Genomic DNA, 20,319 nt, shown 5'->3' with positions numbered 1-20,319 from the left:
AACCAGGAAATTACTGTTCCAATTCATGTTGCTGGAGAAGAGGGGAGAAACGCCCTAGCAGAATGGCACTGCTTCTGGGCAGCCTGTGCCTTGCCAAGCACACGTACGTGCCATCCTGCCCAGCTCTGCAGTACAGGCAGCAGCCACACAGCACCTGGTTTCCAGCTGCACTCTCTGGTGCCACTGCTTGTTATAGGAGCAGTCTCGGTTTACTCATAAACCTTTCCCATCTTGACCAAACATTATTGCTCCCTTTTAGCACTATAGCAGTCATGGGGTCATCGGACAAGTCAGCTTGACTTGGTGATCTGAAAGTCCTAATCCTACAGCTGAGAGTGTGTTCCTGTTCAATTCTACAAGTGGGATGCAAACGGCCAATCCAAACTAATCTGTGCTAAACAAGCAGAGAAAAGCCATGACCATTAAGTTACTTTTCTGGAATAAGAAACTTGCCTGTTACTTCCTTTCCTCCTCTCAAACTACCACACACGCATTGTGGCTGAAACGAGCCCATCAGTTCAGGATTGTGCAGATATTCTTGCTGGAGAGTACTCTTTTCTTGTACTAGTTCCAAAAAAATAATTAGAGGGAGGATGCTACCTTGATTGAGAGTAAAGGTTTTTAGGGATGGGGACAATGAAATTGGTCTCACAGAATTTCTGCTAGTCTTTCTAAAAAAAAAAAAAAAAAATGGATGAGATATACAGCTTTGCTCCTGTCCTTTATGAGAAGCAGATCGGGAAACTGGTTATACTATGCACCTGATTCTAGAGCAGCACATTAAAGATATTTTGAAGACATTGTTTATGGAGCAGATCTCCTCTCAGGGCAGCTGCTGGGCCAGCAGGGGGAGCGCCCAGCCCACATGTGGGGCTGCACTGCTCTGAGGATGCAGCAGCCCCTGCAAAAACCCCACCAGCAGCTCCCATTAAGGAAACCTGCAGTTTTCCTTGGATATCAGAATCTGGCTGTGTAGTAGTTTAAGTATTTTTTCAGTTTGAAAATCACTTGTCAGCAGTACAAACCACAAATGTAAGGGTGCATACCTTCCAGAGCAGCTCACACTCCCGCTCTTCCAAGGCCTTCTTATGTCTAGTGGTCACTACTTTGACTTCAGACTGCACCACCTTCGCTTTCATCTCAACTTGCTCTGCCACAGCCTGGGCCTGTTCAATACTCAGCTAGGGAGAAAAACAGACAAACACACTTCAGGCTCGACCAAACCAATTAAAAATGCATCAGAGGACTGCTGCTTACATTTCACTACACCTTCAGGTGAAGGCATGAAGTGACAACTCTTAGTTTCTTACTAGGCCTTCACCCATTTCATACATTGCAGCCTAAAAACTGACAGGATTGTTTACATACATCTATTACATGGAGTTTACACCTTCATTGTGCCTTGCACCAACACCACAGCACTAAATTCCCTGTGCAATTCCAGCAAGCAGCTAGTATGGTAAACAAGAGACTAGCACAGAAATTCACACTCCTGTTTTCTTACACGTAGAGAAGCCAATTTTTCTACTCCCTCAAAACGGTTCAGACTGTTGTTGTGTGATGGGTCCGCTCCTAGTAAGAAATGACAGTGTAGGGAATAGACTGCGTTGTCTATGTGTCTGAGCTGCACAGAAATACCCCTAACATCGCATAAAGTTAATCAATTTTAAAAGAAAAAGCAAAAAAAAAAGGTTATCAGTAAAAAGCATTCATATAGCTATTCACACCTTGGGTAGAGACCAAATTATTTTAACCTTGCAATGCTAGTATTTTAAAAACATTCTGTAGTAGCATTCTGCAGAATGCACACAGAAGGAGCATGTCTCTTTTCCCCCCTCAAATTAAAAATGGTTTCCTCAAAAAATCCTTCCTAAACTACTCCCAAGTTTCACAAAATATTACAGAAAGGGGCATAAAAACAAAGACCAGGCAAATCTGAAGGAATCACAGTTCCCAGTGGAAAAGGTTCAATACCAATGGTTAACAATTTTTCAACACTTTTGTCATACAGTGAACCAGTAGATGAGCCTGTGAACCTCAAAGAGGTTAAAAAAAGACTAACTTATTAGTCACAAAATTCTAGAACAAAATGATGGCATGTGAAGGTATTCAGCCTAAAAAAGAGGGGTTCTTACCAATTTATACAAATACTTGAAGGGAGGGCACTGAGAGGGCAGAGCCAGAGTCATTCCAGTGGTGCTGTGTGACAGGACCAGAGGGAATGGGCACAAACTGAAACAGTGGTTCCCTCTGAACATTAGGAAACACTTTTTTTTCTTCAGAAATGCAGGCTTATTGAAGTCAGCAAAAAAGTAATTTAAAGGCTTTATCACAGATTCAGAACCTTCTGGAAGATACCCTCAGTTTAATTCTACATATGAGGATGTACCAATCTAAGAACCACCTGATGCAACAATCTATTAACTACCCAATGTGACCCAGCATCATCTAGAAAGTCAGACAGTACTTTGTCATCTTTCACTCAATAGTTGTTAGTATTTTTGAATTCTCAGTTCAGCAGCTTCTAGTTTATGCCAACAGTTGGAATGCCAAAACATAAAACCTTAAATATAGTGTTACGTGGACATTTTCATTCCAGGTAAGTTATTTTAAGACAACTAGTCTGAATTAGACTTATTCTTTCAGGTCACATAAGAGATACTTTTCTGAAAGAAAAATGAGACTAACTTGGCTGGGTGATTGCTCTCTGGAGACAAGCTGAAGACAACCCCGAAAAAAATCGGACAAGACAACATTTCTATCTTTGCTCCAAAGAATTCTCCTGCAAACTGTTGGGGAAAACAGGAGTGCTACTTGACAGCCAGCCTGCAGCCCAGGACTCAATAAGAGGAACAGGTCTTTCAGCTCTTCCTCTTTCATGAGCTCCCAGAGTCACCTTCACTACAGTTTTAACAGGGAATGTCTTCAAACTCATAGACAGCCTACATATCCCAGTCCCACTGGAGGCTGACCTGACCTGCCCTCTCACAAAGTTTCTGGCAGGCGAATTTGACAAAAAATGAAAATCTCATTGCAACACTTCACGAAACAGACATGAAGTCACAATTGGCCATGGATTAAGGCTTCATAAAAGCCAGTAAGCCTCAGACCTAGCTGGAAAATGTAACAATACTGTGCCTCTATCTCTTCTTTGCCATTCAAATACAGAACCTGCCCTACTGTAGGGAAAAAGCATGCATTTCTTCCAAAACAGACCTGGATTCCCATCAAGTACAGCAAAACACCTTCCTTCTCTAGCAAAGAGAAAGAGGTATCTCCTTGAGAAGTGTTAGGGAAACTATCCACTCATATTCCAATTTTAACAATGATGTCTGTGAAAGCATAAAAGCCTTGATTCACTTATTTTTGCTTTTTGTACAGCAGTACCAATTTAGAAGCATGATCTACATATATGCATCCCTTTTTATACCTTAGAGATAGGAGCAATCCCAACTTTCCTCATTAACCCCCACTAAAACCAGAGTCCACCTTTCAAGAACTCCATTGTAGCAGGAGAGGTAGCAATTCCCTGTGGATGCTGTGATCTTTCAGCTGTAGGAACCAGTTATGGTAGGGCAAATAACAATAGCACAAGGTTGTCTACCGACTACACATCTCATCATCTGGATTTATTTTTACTTGCCCAAGTATGAACAGCTCAGATCAGTGGGGATGCCCAAAATGCTAAGACTCTAATATCCAGGATACTGGTGAAGTTTTGGTAAAATTCAGAGGATCCTGCACTCTGCCCAAATAAGCTAGAACAGCCTGGGAAGGCTGACAGCATCAGACATGCATAGTTATGATGGGGGGAACAGCAATAGGCAAGTTATCTACATCTGAAGCAAAAGCCAAGAGCATTAAGCACAACTTTTGGGATTCTTCTTCACATGGAAAGCCCTTGTTCACTTTGATTACTCTAAGATGTCCGAGTTCTGCCACGAAAACTCACTCCTGCTGTTCTGCAGGCATTTCCTGTGTGGAACTTAGAGAGGTCAGCTTTTTAGGAAGCATGTTAAGCAGTAGCATTTCTTGTTCTGTTCAGACACCACATAATCTTTTTAACAACAAATACTTGTAAAGAAAAACAGCTTTTATGATGCTCTCTCCTCACAGTATGTCATAATTTTTCCAGCGCTAGTCAATTAGATGGTCAACCAGTTCATACACTTGGGAGACAGAAGACAAGGCCTGTGTTTAGCCAAGAATTATGCTGGGTTACTGAATTTGAGATGGAGAGCAACTGTTTTGTTTCCTGCTGTTGGACAATGCAGTACATAATTTAGTTGCTGCTGTACCTCTCCACTTCTGGCTTCTCAGGGGTCTGAAGGTGGCCAATACCACTACTCCCCATTCTATTAGAAATGTCACCAGTGCCTTGTGTTTGTTAAAAACAAGTAAAGGACTTTGCAGTGTATCTTTAAAACTGGTACTTCCAATTCCTCAAGAGCAAAATTGAAGTGCAACAGTCCTTGTGCAGGTGATACATTCCAGAGGGCCACCACACCAGGAAACTGCACACATAGCTTCCAGTGAGGCAGACAAACATGAAGGAAAGCAATGCAGACATCCATCACTAGCTATTGCTAGCAGCGCATTTCGGTTTTGAGTAAAAGGTGAAGGGCAAAGTCCTATTGGAAACTGGGCGTCCTTTGCAAGCTCCCTTTAGGTGGACACCTCTGTGAACTCCCTTTTATGTACATTTCACCACCTGAGGGAAAAACTAGTCATGATCTTGCTACAGTGGCTACAGCAACTGATGGTGCAAAACGAACCTATGAGGAAACGTGCAAGAGTCAGAAGTAGCAAGGTAGCAGCATTACAGAACTTGGCCATGCTTCAGGGTATCTGCACTGACTACAGAGGTGCCCAAATCAGGACTTGCCATTTTGTAGAATGGTAGCACTCAGCAATTTTTTGTATTTCCTGTCTTCTGTTGAACAGTAGGAACTAGAGCCTCAAGTCATAAAAAACTTTATATATAATTCCATGTTTACTTAACTTAAATATTCCTATGGAATATTTGATGTTCTAGACTCCCAAGTTTTCACTAGTGCTGCTTTTTTAAACGAAAAAAATATGATCAAAAGCATACAATTCTCTGGGAGAAAGAAAAACTGCTACAAAGCTTGTGTTCTGAAGAGCAACTACAGAGGTGCTGATGCCTTCACTGCATGGTTTCCGCTGTCTGATACTCAAATTAAATCAATATGTCCACAGCTAGGTCCACACAGCACACAGATATTTGAAGATGCTAACTCAGCTCTCTGAAACAGCAGGGTCTGATAATCCAGATGCTGAGCCATGTTGTTAGATGCACGTTACACCAATTCAGTCCAGGAATTTATCCAGCTGAACCAACTGCAGCCCAACACACCACAGTGGCAGCACCATGAGATGCATAAAGGCTGCTCATGGTAACTGTACTGCAACACATCAGTGCTGGCTTGCATGACCATATTTGAAAAGGTCTCTAGGATTTTTTTATTCCGTCCATCCATCCATCCATCCAAAGATAGGAGGGAGGTATAATTTTTCAGGCATTAATTTCAATATTTAAGTTTCCCAATCTCAAGTTTTCCAATGAAGGTGCAAACCCTCTGGAGAGAAAATTCAAACTTAAAAGCAAATTTTGGTTCTACTGAGGAATTCTTCAGTATTTCAGGAGTGGATGGATCACAGGTATTGAATAAAGAGTATTAAACATACACTTTCCTACCTCAGTATGGAGAATTTATGCTTTAACCATTAAGGAACTTAAGACTAAGTTAACCCTACTTAGCGGGGAAAAAGCAGCTGAGATGCTTCTTCTCTGACAAACTCCTCTTTGGCTTTTACAAGCATAGTAAATACAAAAAGTCCTGAAGGAAACTTTTTGGTATGTCTCAAGTAAGCCCTCTTCCACCAAATGGAAGGTGTTCCAGCCATAAGTGGCTCGTTTTCAGTTCCTTAAGGTCACAAAAAGATACAGTGGGCTTGTTTCACTGAACTTTTCCAGTTACTTATCACTGTTTCAAAGCAGGATAAAACAACCAAGACATAACAGTTCGCTTTCTCCAGCATCAAGAACTGGATACAAACTTCCTAATGTTCTTACACTAGAAAAATGAACTGCAAGGCCCTACACAGTCACAGTGAAAGGTACTACAACTAACAACTTTAGTAGTGAATTTGCAGTAATACTGGTGCAGCCATAGTACAAATCACAGTAGCTGGACCAATTTAAAGGCTTCAGTCTAATGCGTGTAAAACACTAAAACATTCTCACTTGAAGTTCCTCACAAAGGTAATTTTAAAAGAAGCTTTGATGGAGGGAGGGCTAGAGGCCAGGTCAGCTCATGCCAGATACAACTAAACAATCATTTTGGTTTGTACTGCAAGGACAGACTTTTTGCCTACAGTTCTAGGCAGAATAGTAGTTTTGGACGGTGACACGTGTCAAATGCATCTTCCCCAATAACCATCTGCTTATATGCTGCACTGAGGAACTCATTGAAATACCACACAAAACAGTAACTACAAGTACAAAGAAATTCAGCCTCTTGACATAAATCCCAGCTTTAGAAAAAGCACAGTTGACTCCATTTTGTTGACAAAGCTTCATTTCTGATTCTCAAACCTGCAAGCCTGACTTCAAAGCCATCAACGAGGCTGCCTGAGCTAACTCAATGTGACAACCCCAAAACGATCCCTTGCAGCATAGCAGTGCCATCCTTCTCAGGTATCGACCTCCCAGCAGCACAGATCCATACGGCAACCCACAGGGAAGCTCCCACTGAAGGGCAGAGGCTCAGGGCAATATATCAGCTTCCTCCTCTGGCCAGTCGAGTTCCTTACAGTAACCCCTCACCCCTCATAAAGGTGTTAATCTATTTCATACCACTTCCCCCACAAATTTGGGAGGGAAGCTCCTAAGCCTTTCATGACAGTAGATAAGAGAGCAGCTCCCGCTGTGTTCTACACATGGCCAGTCTCACTGGTGAGGTGGGGCAGTGAGAAGCTTGCATGGTCAAACACCCCAGCAAAACCAACTACAGGCTCAGCTGAGAAAGAATTTGTTTTCCAATAAACCCACTTTTTAAGACATCTGAGATGAATAAATTAAAATGTATTTTAACATGTCCACCTGGAAACTGACCCTAAATGAACAGGAGCACTCAGTGCTTTACTGTTATGCAAGTGCATTAGATTACATGCATACATACATACATATATACAGTTACACACGTATAGATGTATTTTAAGAACGTGACATTTTGAAGAAGCCATCTATCTTTCATCATAACAGATTTACGTTCAGTTTGTGACCTAGTCCTTGGAAAAAATTCTGAAAGAAGACAGCTAAGTGTGCACTTTCATGAGGTAAAACAAGGCAGCGAGACACGCTCCCCATGTAGAAAGGCAGCAGTCTTGATTCCTCCCACACCATTTATCCAGGGTCAACTTTGGCTTTCACATCACTCTGTGAATCAATCTGAGTCTCTGAAAAGACTGGAAAAGTATCCCAGCTAGGAGTATAGCTTTCCACTGAAATAAGGAAGAGTCCTACCAGCAACCGAGTTGGATGTTTCTGCTCCATTCCCTGGCACCATCAACAGTCCTTGTAGCACTGCAGTCAACCAGCCAGGGAGCTGACCCAGCCAAAAAGTAAACCCACAGAAAGGCTACCCTTTCAGCTGGATTAGTTCACCACACAGGCCCAAGTTCTCATGTTAGAGACAGGCTCAGAAATGCAGGCCAGGACCATCATAGCACAAGGAAGCAGGGAAAGCTGTCCATTGCTGCAGAAACTTCAAAAACAAAGTAAACCTCTTGCTCTTAGGCTTGCTATTTCTTGCAGAGGACTTCAACTTCCTTGAAAAGTGAGGTTTGGACTCTTCTGGAGTGACAGACTACATCAGGCTTCACTGGATCAAGAGGCTGAAATGTATCCCAACTCACAGCATTTTTTTAAAGTCTGAAAAACAATCTTTCCTCCAAAGCCACAGGAAGAGCTTAAATAAACATTTCTTCCTAAAAGCCTTCAACTTTGGTTAACCAGATACTCTCCAGCCAGTTGACTCATGGCTTGATTTCCTCTCTCCTGCAACGCCCTTCAAATTCCACCTTTTCCCATTTACTCTCAACTACCCCTCCTCATCCACCCTCAACATCTCCTGTCAGGGGAGCTATCACTTTCAGAGCCTATTAAGAAAGAGTTTCTAGTACAGCAGTAAGAATCAGTCTCACTAAGAAGTGCTACTACAAGGTATTACTTTGCAAGCCTCTTAGAGCTCCAGTCTTGTGTTCCTTATATTACAGCTTGTACTGGCATTTAATTCTATTCCCATACTCTTAAGAAAACCACTCAAGCAAATTTCTTTCAATTTAGAGACTACTTATTTTAGACTTTGTTTTAAATTCATGTTGACATGCTATCTCTTCCCTAGGATAAACATATAGCCATACTGTCCCCCAAGAACAAGGAAAGCTCTGCTCCTTGAAAACTTTTGAGTTGAGCACCTCTGTTTTTAACAGCATCACATGCTCTTCTAGTTGCTGCTGATGTTGCTCCAGGAGTAGCTGGCTTGAGCTGAACAATCTTCCCATTCCTCCACAAGTACAAACAGATTTCCAACCCCATCAGCTTTCTCACTGATCTGTTTGCTCACTACCCTTCTTCTGTGCCGTGCTCCAGGTTAAAAACCCCACTAAACTAATGAAACAACTCAGCTCTTGAAAACATGGTTCATTTTACAGATCTTTACACAAGCTGCTCAGGTAATGCTTCCAAGACAGCCTCTTAACCTGGATGGGCTGTAGCCAGACCAGGGCAAAGCTGCACAAGCTAAGTTCAGTAGAGCTGCTTGTTCGAGTTACATGAGCATAGCCTGTGCCATGCAACTTTTACCTGCACCATCAAGTAACAATCAGCTGACCACAATGGCAGGAGCCTTCAGCTTAAAAGCCAGAGAAAAAAGAGGAGGAATGAGAAAAATGAACTCAGTGGGAACAAAATCAGGCACAAAAGCATTTATGCAATAGTAGCAGAGTGGTGCTCCATGATCTCCTGCTAGTTTCTACTCCAAAAAACAGTTCTTAGATGATTTAGCTGCACCAGTTAGATGATTAAGAGCCCTGAAGGTCAAAAGCAGTAATTTAATTACTAACAGGCAAGCCCTTGTCTAGGACAGGCTGGAGAAATTCAGAACACTGCACCAGTGATGGTCTTTAAACTAGTATAATTCCTTCCTTGTCAATTTGGGGATGTGTGAAACATTTCAGTATGGATACTGCTGAAGAGCTTTATAACCTAGTTTAAAACAAATCTTGGAAGATGCTATGTTTTCCAGGATTCTGTCTGAAGGTGGAGTTTAAAGTTAGCCATCCAGCTCCAAAAACTTGGTGTTTACTATGCTGGTGTAACAAATTAACATCAGAAGCAGAGGGGAGCTGTCAACTGTTTACTATCTATACCAATATAAACTATTATCATTCCACTGGTGCAAAGACTTAATGAGGGACTAATTATTTGTTCTTGTCTCACAGAAGAAGTTTAATTCCCTCATTTACTCGAAACAAGCAGCACAGGAAGGACAATGAGCTTCTAATTTTTTATTTTAATTAAATTAAAATTATTTTAATTTTATTTTAATTATTGTTATTTTAATTATTGTTTGTGCCCTGCATGTGCCCGGAAAGCTCACCCAATTCACAAAGTAACTTTACTCCTTATCCATGACATTCTATAAATGTTGACTCAAAAAAACCAAAAAAACTTCGTAGTTAAAGCACATAGTGTTGAGTTTTGCAATACCAAACTCAAATTTGGAACATGACACTAACAAAACCACGTGGCAGGAGGTGTGGAGTGAAGCTTCCCACTATGCTCTCCCCACCCAAAGTCTCCCTATCGACAAAACTACTGCTAATACCATAGCAAACCTACCACTAGGTATACTCAGCAAAAGTAAGCATCTACATATCACTGCAGTTTAGTTCCCTATGAAAATTCCTTCTCTAGTTTGAAGCACTGTGCTACCTTCTGTCCAGTTGTTGCCAGGTATTTCTATTTGCGCTATAAAACACAGCTGAGGTAGAACACAGTAGCAGGCAGAATGTGCATCTCTGTGTGCAGAGCAATCCTCGCATGGAGACAGCTCTAGATCCTCTGCACATGCAGGTTAAGAAATTTCACACTAATCCAGCAGCTGATTAGTATTTTGTATTTGGTGGCAACCCTGGAGACAAGAAGATCCAAAGGTAGGTAGAGTGCTAGGTGCTATACAGGCAGGATGATGCCCAAAGTAAGTCTCAGTCGTAAAAACAAAACCAGGTTTGGCACTGCTATACAAGATCTGAGCTTTCTTGAAATGCTTCACACTCAAGTGCATTTGTACAGAGCTTCATATATATTGTGATTTACATCACAGGATTATGCTGCAAGAATGCAAAACTATATAGCAGCACTTTATTTTCAGCTCCACCGCCACTTCTGTCAGAGATCTGAGAAAACAGAAGGGGTGAGAAGACTGACAGCAGAAGCAGAAAGCTTTTTGCCTTGACACCTTGCCCTGTAACAGACAAGCTGGGGGGGGGGGGGCCGGGGGGAGAAGAAGGAGGGGGAAATAAAGTACTTAAGTTGGGAGTATCTTACTTGAATAGCCTGTCGTCCTTGCTGAGCATCTGCCAGGAGCTGAATGGTGAGAGTCCTGGAATCCTGTAGGGCGTCTTGGAGGTAGATAAAGCTGTGACCCACATGTCGTCCCATGGTACATTCCCGACATATGGGGACAGAACAGGTATCACAGTAGAAATGCAGTACCTAGAAGGAAAAACAGAGATATTTCTCACTACATAAAAGCAGAATTAAAAAGAAAACAGAGCCAGGATGTTTAAAAAAAATATATCCAAAAGCTCAACTATAGAGGAGATGGTTAGAGGCAGTAGCAATAGGCAAAGACTTCACAATAGTTTCTCCACAGAGGAAGAGCTATCCTTCCCAGTAAACTCCAAACCATGCCCTAACAGTTAGATGGAAGTGTCATTGTTTTCTTTGCAATACAATACTAGGAAGAGTGTCCACATCAGCTCCTCTTTAAGAGCGGAAGCCATCTGCCAGCACTTACAGATTGGAGATGGCATCTATGGCAAGTTTCAGGTGAAGACTTTTCCTGCAAATACAAACACCACATTCTCTTAAGTGGGTCATTCAATAATCAATACACTGGAGAACTGCAACACCAGCACACCCACTCCTCACAAGGGGAAAACAAACCATGCATGCTAAAAAACATCCTCTCATTTCAAAATATGCAAATTCCTTATGTTCAGGACAGCAACAATGTTCGGCAAAACTCTCCCCTACCACTCCCAACAACAAAGCAAAAAACCTTTGCTATGACAGTGTTTTCTATGCTAGTGATGCTTGAGCTGGAAAACAAGACTGGAACTTTATCATGCCCATCAGAGCATTTGAATGCTACAGTGACCTGTGGGTAACCACTAAATCTCCGTTCTGTTCACAAAGCACTTCCAAACCCTATATTCAAATCACAATCTTACACCAAGATGTTAGCCTAGAAAGCTGGAGCCATTCATCACCCGTAGCCGCTCCCATTCCATCCACTAGAGGGAAGTAACACACAGAAATAGCAACTTTCGTGGAAGAGTGTTTTCTTAGAGGGGAGAAGAAATCAGCTGTCTTAGTTTTTGTTTCCAAAGATGCAAATGAAGGAGCACAACAGTCCAACACAAGAAAGTTCTGTATTCAAGTCTTACTCTTAACTACATACACTACTTTTCTTAGAGTGTAATAATAATAACAGAAAATCTGTATTACCATGGAAGAGTACAATGGCACGAGGTTTCATACCATGAACAACTTTTTCATCACCAGATATTTGAAGCCTACCTCACAGAAAGGAGCAAGAGTAGAACAAAGATTGGACAAGTGTTTGATATGCCTGTCTTCTCCCAGCTGTCATCCAGCCACTCCCGACTCCAGCTAACAGCTCGTGATATGGTGCATAACATCCCCCTTTCCCTTCTCCCTCAAAAGCAAGGGGAAGGACAGGACAGGTGATTCCCTTGGATTGCCTGAGCTGCATAAAGTGACATTTTAAGCTCCTTTAAGCACAACAGCTGAAGTGGTATATGGATTAATTTCTCAAAGGGGTATGTGTGTGTTCGTGTGCACGTCAGATTTTACTAAAATCTGCCCTTTTCTTTTGAAACTAAGTTTTGCTGCAGGGAAACTGCAACAGACTTATATTTGCTTCTGTTCAAACACTAAATCCTCAAGCAGTGTCTCAGACTCCCATTTTTGTAAGTGAAAAAATGCCTTAGCTCTGAAATGCATTGTTCAAACACATCATCCTCCTCAGCTAGAGGGATCCTTGTCCTTACACCGCAGTTGTCTAAATATGTATACAATGTTCACTTGCACATACAGTTCTGTCATTTTTCTGTTGAAATTACAGGGAATGTTTATTACATGTTGCTAAATAACTCCACTTAAACAACTGAGAAGTTGAGAGAGAGAATGAAAACCAAGACAAGGTATCAAGTTAAGTCATATGAATCTGATATACTTTAAAAACATACAGCAGGGATTTGGGGCCTCAGTCAAGCAGAGCAGCTGAAAGGAAAATGGTGACCATATGAACAGAAGACCAGAAGCAAGTTAATTCTGTTACTAGTCCTCCACAACAGTCAATACCAGAAGGAAAAGCTCAGTCCACTCCTGCTACAAGGCAACAACTTCCACTGGGTAAAAGAGTCACCCAGCCTTTCAAGCCAAAGAAAAAACCAAGCTTAAACTGTTCAGTTACCTCTTGCCACCCACCAAAATGTGGCGGGAAACATCACTCCTGAATTTAGAATGAAGAGTGGCGAGCCATATTCTCATTTTGGAAGATTACACAGGACACAGCGGGGGAAGGTCTTGGGTAAATATTACAGAGCCATTGATAAGGCCTTATTTGTTTCTTAGTCAAACAAACAAAAAAGGTAAAAACAACCTAGATTTAAAACTGAGAGCAAAAGAGTTAGCAGACTTGGGCAAAAAGCAGTAGATAGTGCTGTAATGATCTCCGTCATTACACTTTACCTTAAGTACACAGAGGAGACAAGCATGAACGCACAATCCCTAGTGCTCTCCGTGGGGAGGGAAGCTAGCCAGAGAACTGAAGGAGTCAGCCAGCTTCAAGATGAACTAGAAACTCCCCAGAAACTCCTTTCTGGACACAAAGACTACAGCAGAACCCCCAAAGTTGGCAGGGCTACAAGGGCAGTTCTCCTCCTGTGGTCAGTCTCACACACACATGTCAGCAGCACCCAGCAGGCTGTACATCAGCTCTACCCAGCAAAGGGAGCATGCTCCCAGAGAATAAAGCTGTGAAGTCCTCAGCTGCGCAGGGCACAACAGTGAGGGAGGGGGGCTGTGCCAGCTGGGCTGACGGGGCTTGGGCACAGCATCCAACCCGCCCGTGCTTGCAGCCACAGCCAGGAGTTTATTGTTAAGCTCAAGCCTGCTCACATCCCAGTCCCTAGGTCATGGCCACAAAGGTCACGTACTGCTAGATTAAGTTTCTATGCCTGTTTCTAAATAGAGTGGGGTCAGGGGGAGCCAGATCTCCCCTTTCCCCCCCATCCCTCAAACAAACAACTCCCTGGAAAAAAAACTCATACTGAGGATAGGTGTAGGACAATGCACAGTTGTGTTCTCCTTTCAGAACTGATACACACAGCGCACCTAAAGCGCTGGCAGACCCCTCTTCCAGTTTCAGCAATGGGAGACGGCCACCCCACATTTCAGTTCACTGTTATTGTAGCATTGTAATGCTCCTTTCTTTGCTCATTATAGGACAAATAATAAGACTGGTCTGGAATAGGCAGGAGTAGTAGGAGAGAAGGGAAGAGTAACACTAAGTCTTCCTTAGTGGACACACCAGCTTACACTCAGGTAAAAAAAAAAAATTCCACACCACCACCAAAAAACCCCAAAACCCCCACCAAAACAAAAAAGCAAAGCAGTACCTATAGGAAATTTTTAGGACTTTTCCCCCCTCTGAAGAGGCAGAGCATGATCCATCAAGCTGTAAATTAACTATTGTCCTGTTAATTTCACTATTTACCCAAAGATAGGAAAAACTGGTTTATAAGCAAACACCTTCAAACATTGCTGGTTTTCCCAAACCACACTAATGTTCTGATGGGCAGCAAGGAAAACAGTATGAAAGCAGAGATTTTTCATTTCAAAGAAATTTATAATCTGTGTAAATTGCATTTAATTAATTGTTTCTTTCTGCAGTAATTAACAAGTAATTAAGTACAAACAACACTTTTAAGACAAAAACTGGTGCCCTACAACACCCTATCCAGTAAGGGGAAAAAGACTAATAAGCAAGTTTAGGAGCTTTTATTTCTTTTTTAAAACTGTTCCACTGCATTAATTAGTATTTTAGAATTTCCACCAGAATTAAATGAAGAGAGAAATCAGAAGGAAGAGGGGACTAGTTTTACAGATAGTTAAAAGTGATTTATTTTAAAATAAATCAGCTATGGGTTGATTATTTCCCAAACAGGAAATATTTCCTGAATTGGTGGCATACAATTTTAGACACAAAACAATAAAGGGAGCCTACTTCAATTTAAACAGAATCAGTGAACCATGTTACAGGGCTATTCATCTTTTACAGCCACAGCAGCCCAAGAAATACAACAGCAAGGCCATAAATGTGATTGCTTCAGGAAAGGCTGTACAGTGCACCGTAAAAACATTTTACAACAGCAGGAATTCCTGGGTGTCGCTCTCCCCATTTTTTGGTCCATCTGCTTTCAAAGGGGGCAGGGGGATGGGCGGAGATGTTGTTAAACGTCCCCCGGGACTGCACAGCAATCAATCATCATCTGATGAATGGCCACTAAAGTTAAACCCTGACCCCACTCCACAATTCCCACACCAGCCCTTCTCTCCTTACTGCTGACCAGCTTCCAGCGTGTCCCATCCCAACCCCCCCCCCCCCCACCTTCCAGCAGCCCTCACCAAAATTTCCCAAATACCAAGCCCAGACAAAAGCAATGGAATGTAGTAGGCACCATGACAGAGGAGAATTCAGCAGAAACAGCATCTGAGGAGGCTTATCCTTACACTGTGTTTAAATAAATGTTCTCTCTGCAATACTCACAGTGCCGTCTCCTCCCAGCTTGCAAACACTTTGTTTCTCTCATTTTCAGAGCACATGTGCATGCAAATGGACAATAAAGCATGGGGAATCTAATCATGTTCAAAATTTGTTTTCTGCCATGACATTTCAGTATCTTGCAAGGATTTTATTTAAGCCTACAGTGTTAAGAATTTGTACAAGGCAGCAGCACACAAGGCCACCTTATTCTTAAAATGCAAGTCTGATGCTCTAAAAATCTACCCTTTTACCTTAACCAACAATAAAAAACGTCTACAGACAAAACAGTAGCCTCTTAGTTTCTACATTTGGAAGAGTTTCAGTATGGCACTTGTAAGTTAATGAAGGTTGATTTTATGATTAAAAAAAAAAAATTAAACTTACCATTTAAACTGACTTACCAGTCAGTTTAAAGTTTTCCATTACTAAAGGTGTTTTATTATCAAGTTCCCTTGACAGTAACTCAAACACCAGTGGCTTTGTTAGGTAGCATGTAAGGCTTAGATGACCGAGTTTAGTATAAAGCAATTTTCCAAGGAATTTTGGTCCTATTTCCTCAGCACTGTTGTGGTTTTGGGGGTTTTTTTTTTGGTGGGTTTTTTTGGTTGTTGTGGGTTTTTTTTGTTGTTGTTGTTGTTTTTGGTTTTTTTTTGTTTGGTTGGTTTTTTTTGGTGGGTTTTTTTGTGTTTTTTTTTTTTTGCTTCCCTCCCTCCCTGGAGAAAAAGCTGCTTCCCTGCATGCAGCAATTATTTCCTTTTTTTTGAAACAGCATACAAATGAACTAGTCATCCTGAGTGGTGTAGAGTTTGATACAGATAATTGTTGCCAAAATAGGTAATATTTTTACTCTGTAGGAAGCTAGTCCTTAGTTTCCACTTCAATGGCAATTCATGACAATTAACTTGCTTCACACCATGACGAAAGTTGTATTTCGGGAACCTTAATTTGAAATTTGAGTGCTAAATAGAAAGACTGAAGACATGAGCAAGTCGCATGATACACATCAGAACTATGGGCATTTTCCCAGTACACCTTAAACGTTTTGCATTCAAATATACTTAAAACCCTCATGTTTCTCCCTACCAGTTAATGATCAAATTCCTCCTAGAACTTGTATTTCAACTTGATGCTCTGGTGTAGAAGAGACTGGCTTACCACCAGTCTTCCTCACTGCATCCAGTGGTAATGGGAAATTGTACACCAGCTCCAGAAGGTCTCCACAGCAGGCAAGAGTTACTTCTTGAATTTAGCTCAATGGTCTAATAACAAAATTTCTAGAGAAGCATGGGCACTTTGAAGTGTTACAGCCCTATCTCACACAGGGCATGCAGCATACACAGGTAGCTGCACCGAGTGGCAACAGTGAAATTAGTTTACTATTACCTTCCTTTGCCGCTTGCATGAACAGAGGTGGGTTTTGGTCTGTTTAGAAATTCATCAAGTGCAAGAGGATCACTCAGCCCCCTTCTGTTAAATTCACCTTGATTTCCTTACCCCACCTGGAATAATAAAAGCCCAGCTAGCAGATGACTTGGCTCATGCAAGTCTGTTTATAGGAAATAAAGCTGTAATTCCACACACTTTTTCCCCCAGCACTAGTGTTAATACCTTTCCTTCCCCAGATGCTCCACTGGGTTCTGCTCCTTGTTTCTCAGCCACACAGGTATCTCTTGGCCCAGCACATGAAGGTGAAGGCAACTCACAAATAAAACCCCAAATGTGAAACCACATACAGCTCAAGGCTGTCATTTCACTCCACAGTTAAACTGACAGCTGCTCTGTGAGGAAGCCCTAAACCTCCCCTGCCTCCTTGCTCCTATCTCCCTCCCCTTCATACTCCTCCAGTCTCAGTGAAAAGATTTGGGAATCTTTACAAAAAGCATAAAATTCATTTTTGAATAAACTATTTTTATCAGCTGAGGCTGGGATCAGAAGATCAGTAGGAACAGCATAAGGAAGGGGGAAGAACCCATAATTAAGGGCATAGAGACATTTGCTGACAACTATCTGGTACTTTGCCAACCTCACAGCTGGAAATCAGTGTAAATCTTCTCATTGATAGCATTCGTCTCAAGTTCTAACTGGAAGAGAACAGTATCTAACTGGAGTTGAGTTAAACAGGCTGGTAAATCAAACAGACTACTATACTCTTAAAATTCCTAATGTTTACCTTCTTCCATCCTGCTGTGATATCATGAAGCCGGTAAAAACAGCTACATATTTTAGAGCGGTGACAGCATTGAGTCAGTCAAATCATCCAGATTAAAAGCAAAGTTTTTTGAAAGATGCAGAGCCACATTAATCACTTTTAGAACACCCAGTAGGTATTAACAGTCAGCTGGGAGTGGAGCAGAGACCATTTACTTTGTCTTTGCCAATACAAACAGCATTTGCAAATTTAAATGGATTTGGGGTAGAAGTGACAATCAAATTCCACTTCACTCTGAAGGCCACATGAGCACTGAAATGGTGCGACAACAGGCTGCCAACCGGCCAGGAGACAGGAAGTCACACCTTTGACAAAGCTGTTTTAAGGGTTTGCTGGCTCCAGCCTGCTATGAGATTGCATCCTCTGTGTTTTAAGTTAAAATCTTACAAATGAAACTTCATGTGATGACTGCAGCTTCTGGTTCTAGGCACTCACTTGGAACTGCAGCATCCCAAGCATTTCTCTCGGCAGCACCTCTGCCAGATGCACTACGCCCCCATTGATCCACTCTGATTATGGAGGGAGCACCACATCAGTCACTGGACTTTGCCCATCTCATCAGCTAACTTTCTAAAGCTCTTGGGTGCAAGGTAACTCAGGCAGCTGATCTAATGCACCACCTCAGAGATTCCAGTTATTGATAGACTGGAAAGGGCATCTCGCTTCCAACTTAACTCGTTGGTTTAATTCTTCCTAAATAGGGATAAGCAAGGCTTAGTGCTCTTTTAATGTTAATACTGAGGTGATGCAGGTATAATTATCCCACAGTGGGCTATTGTTTAATTACTACCTAACAGCAAGTCTACATTCAGCAATTTTCCTTTAATAAGCTGTTTGGGGTAAAAAAAAATATATATATATATATATTTAATTTTTTTTTTTAAAGTCACAGCATCTATTTCAACACTGAAGCAGGTAAAGTAGCCAGTCTAGGGAAAGATGCAATGGTATCAGTAGCTAGTAGATTACTCAGCCCAAGATAAGTCACAGCTCTTTCATGGATTTCAATAGGGGAGACCAGCCTGTGCTTCAACATGCAACTCATTAGCTGTTTAAATGCAGCTTCTGTGCCAAATCTGCATGACATGAGTAGCAGCAGGGTGGTCTTGGCACAGGGGACAGTGGGTGGATCTAAATATTCAACAGCTCAAGTATGCAAGCTAATAGCCTGCTGTGGTAGCTGACAGAGTGGGTCAGGACACAGTTCTACTTTCAAGTCCATCTGTCCGAGGCACTGCTGTGAGTCCCTGCCAAGTCCTCCACTAAGAGTCAGTATACTCTTCAGCTCTCTGAAAACCAGAGTGTCTTAAAGTTCTGAGCCAAAGCTGGGCCATGATTTCAGTGATGCTGTAAACAGCAACAGGTTGACAACTTCTTTGCTATTGCACAAGGCACTTGGTATTTTAGAGAGAAACAAAACATTAACATCCCTACAAGCACCTTATGTAACGTCTTCCCTTTCCCACACAGCTCAGTGTAAGAGCATTTGAAATTCTTCCTTCTATGCACAGAAATGTTAGACTAAGAGTCAGGGTACTCTCAAGGCTCCTGTATTGTCTCTCTGACTATCACCACTACAGACCTCACCTCTTAAAATCCATATTCCTCAACCCCATGCTGTTCCTACACCACTGCACAGAACACTATCTCTGTTCAGGTCCTTGGCAACTGTTTGATCTTCACATGGAAATCTGACAGCAAGGATGCCATTAAATGTCTTGCAAATAAATAAAAAAGTTCTTGTCTCTTAATATACTGGAGACAAAACTTACTCTTTTTTGATTTGATGGGGGAAGGGAGTGGGAAGAGAAACAAACGACCCTAAAGCTCCCAGATTTCACTCAAGGGCAGCTAGTCCTCATGCCGAGGACAAACCAATTGGGAAACAACATGTTAAACAGATGGGCTGTGTGCCGTTTGACAGAGAGACTTCCCTGATCCCAACACAAACAGGGCGTGATAGGGTTGATTTTCTTAAACAGCTAGTCTGTAGTCAATCCACCACTACCTAACAAAATTCACTTTGATGCAACTGATTCCCATTAATTATTGTTAGAGGGCTTCTCTGGGGGGTCAGGAAGCCTATCAGACTAGACATCTTAAATTCATAACGCTCAACTGCTAGGGAAAAACTGAGTATGAGGAGAAACAACACATTTATCCAGATAAACTGCTGCTTTATCTATTCGAACTTTGTGATAGGTTCTACCTTGGTGGTTTTTGGATTTTTTTTTTTAGTTTTATTTTGTGTGAGGATTTCGGGGTGTTGTGCTGGGGGCTTTTTTGTTTGGGGTTTTTTTTTGGTGGTTTTTTTGGGTTTTTTTGTTTGTTTTGTTTTCTGTTGTTTAAGCAGTACTAGACATCTTGGTTCAGAAAAGTATTTCTTCAGAACACAAGTTTGGACTTATTCTTTCACACCATGTAATATGCTTCAATTGTGTCGTCTAGTCCTCATTTGCAATAAGAGAAAAAAAAAAGATTGAAAGCATGTATTTGAAAACTCCCACAGTTGAAGCACCACATGAGTAACCTCTAAGTCAAACTGCAGAAGCTAGAGAATACTGAAAAACTAAGTACTAGAAAACTAAGCAAGCACGAATTCTGAGCTCACTTTGCAGCATTTTTGTCTCCTTGCTCCCCCTTGCTTATGTGGCCTTACTGACAATCACAGGGGAAAAGCACAAGAACCCAGAGTCAAAACAATTAGTAGAGAACAGTGCTCAAAAACTTATAAATTTCAGATAAAGTAGTTTTTACATGGAAGTAACATGAACATAAAACCAGCAATAGGCAACAGCTCAACATGTTTAATTTCTGACCTTCAAATGCACATATTTGGGGGGGGTTGTCTCCATACAGATCATTCGTTTAAGGTAATTTTAGTAACATTACATCATCTCTACATAATTTTAAAAAAGCTTCTCCATATACTTTTTTAAAAGG

The 20,319-nt window shown here is 41.6% G+C and overlaps 1 protein-coding gene across 1 annotated transcript in view; it reads right to left on the bottom strand.

The window, feature by feature from the left end:
- TRIM71 (tripartite motif containing 71) overlaps window positions 1-20,319 on the bottom strand; it is a 60,868-nt gene that overhangs the window by 9,414 nt on the left and 31,135 nt on the right. Inside the window, exons 2-3 of the mRNA XM_042044027.1 lie at window positions 10,637-10,804; window positions 1,047-1,181 (exon numbers count right to left, since the gene is read on the bottom strand). Of these exons, the coding sequence (XP_041899961.1) occupies window positions 1,047-1,181; window positions 10,637-10,750 (249 nt within the window). The 5' untranslated portion in view covers window positions 10,751-10,804. The remainder of the gene's footprint in view (window positions 1-1,046; window positions 1,182-10,636; window positions 10,805-20,319) is intronic.

Source organism: Corvus kubaryi, unplaced genomic scaffold, assembly GCF_017639235.1.
Source record: "Corvus kubaryi isolate FWS band 111438036 unplaced genomic scaffold, C.kubaryi_AGA036_p1.0 37398, whole genome shotgun sequence".
Lineage (NCBI taxonomy): Eukaryota > Metazoa > Chordata > Aves > Passeriformes > Corvidae > Corvus > Corvus kubaryi.
Note: the sequence above shows the minus strand (reverse complement) of the source record. Positions and strands in the feature narration are given on the sequence as shown.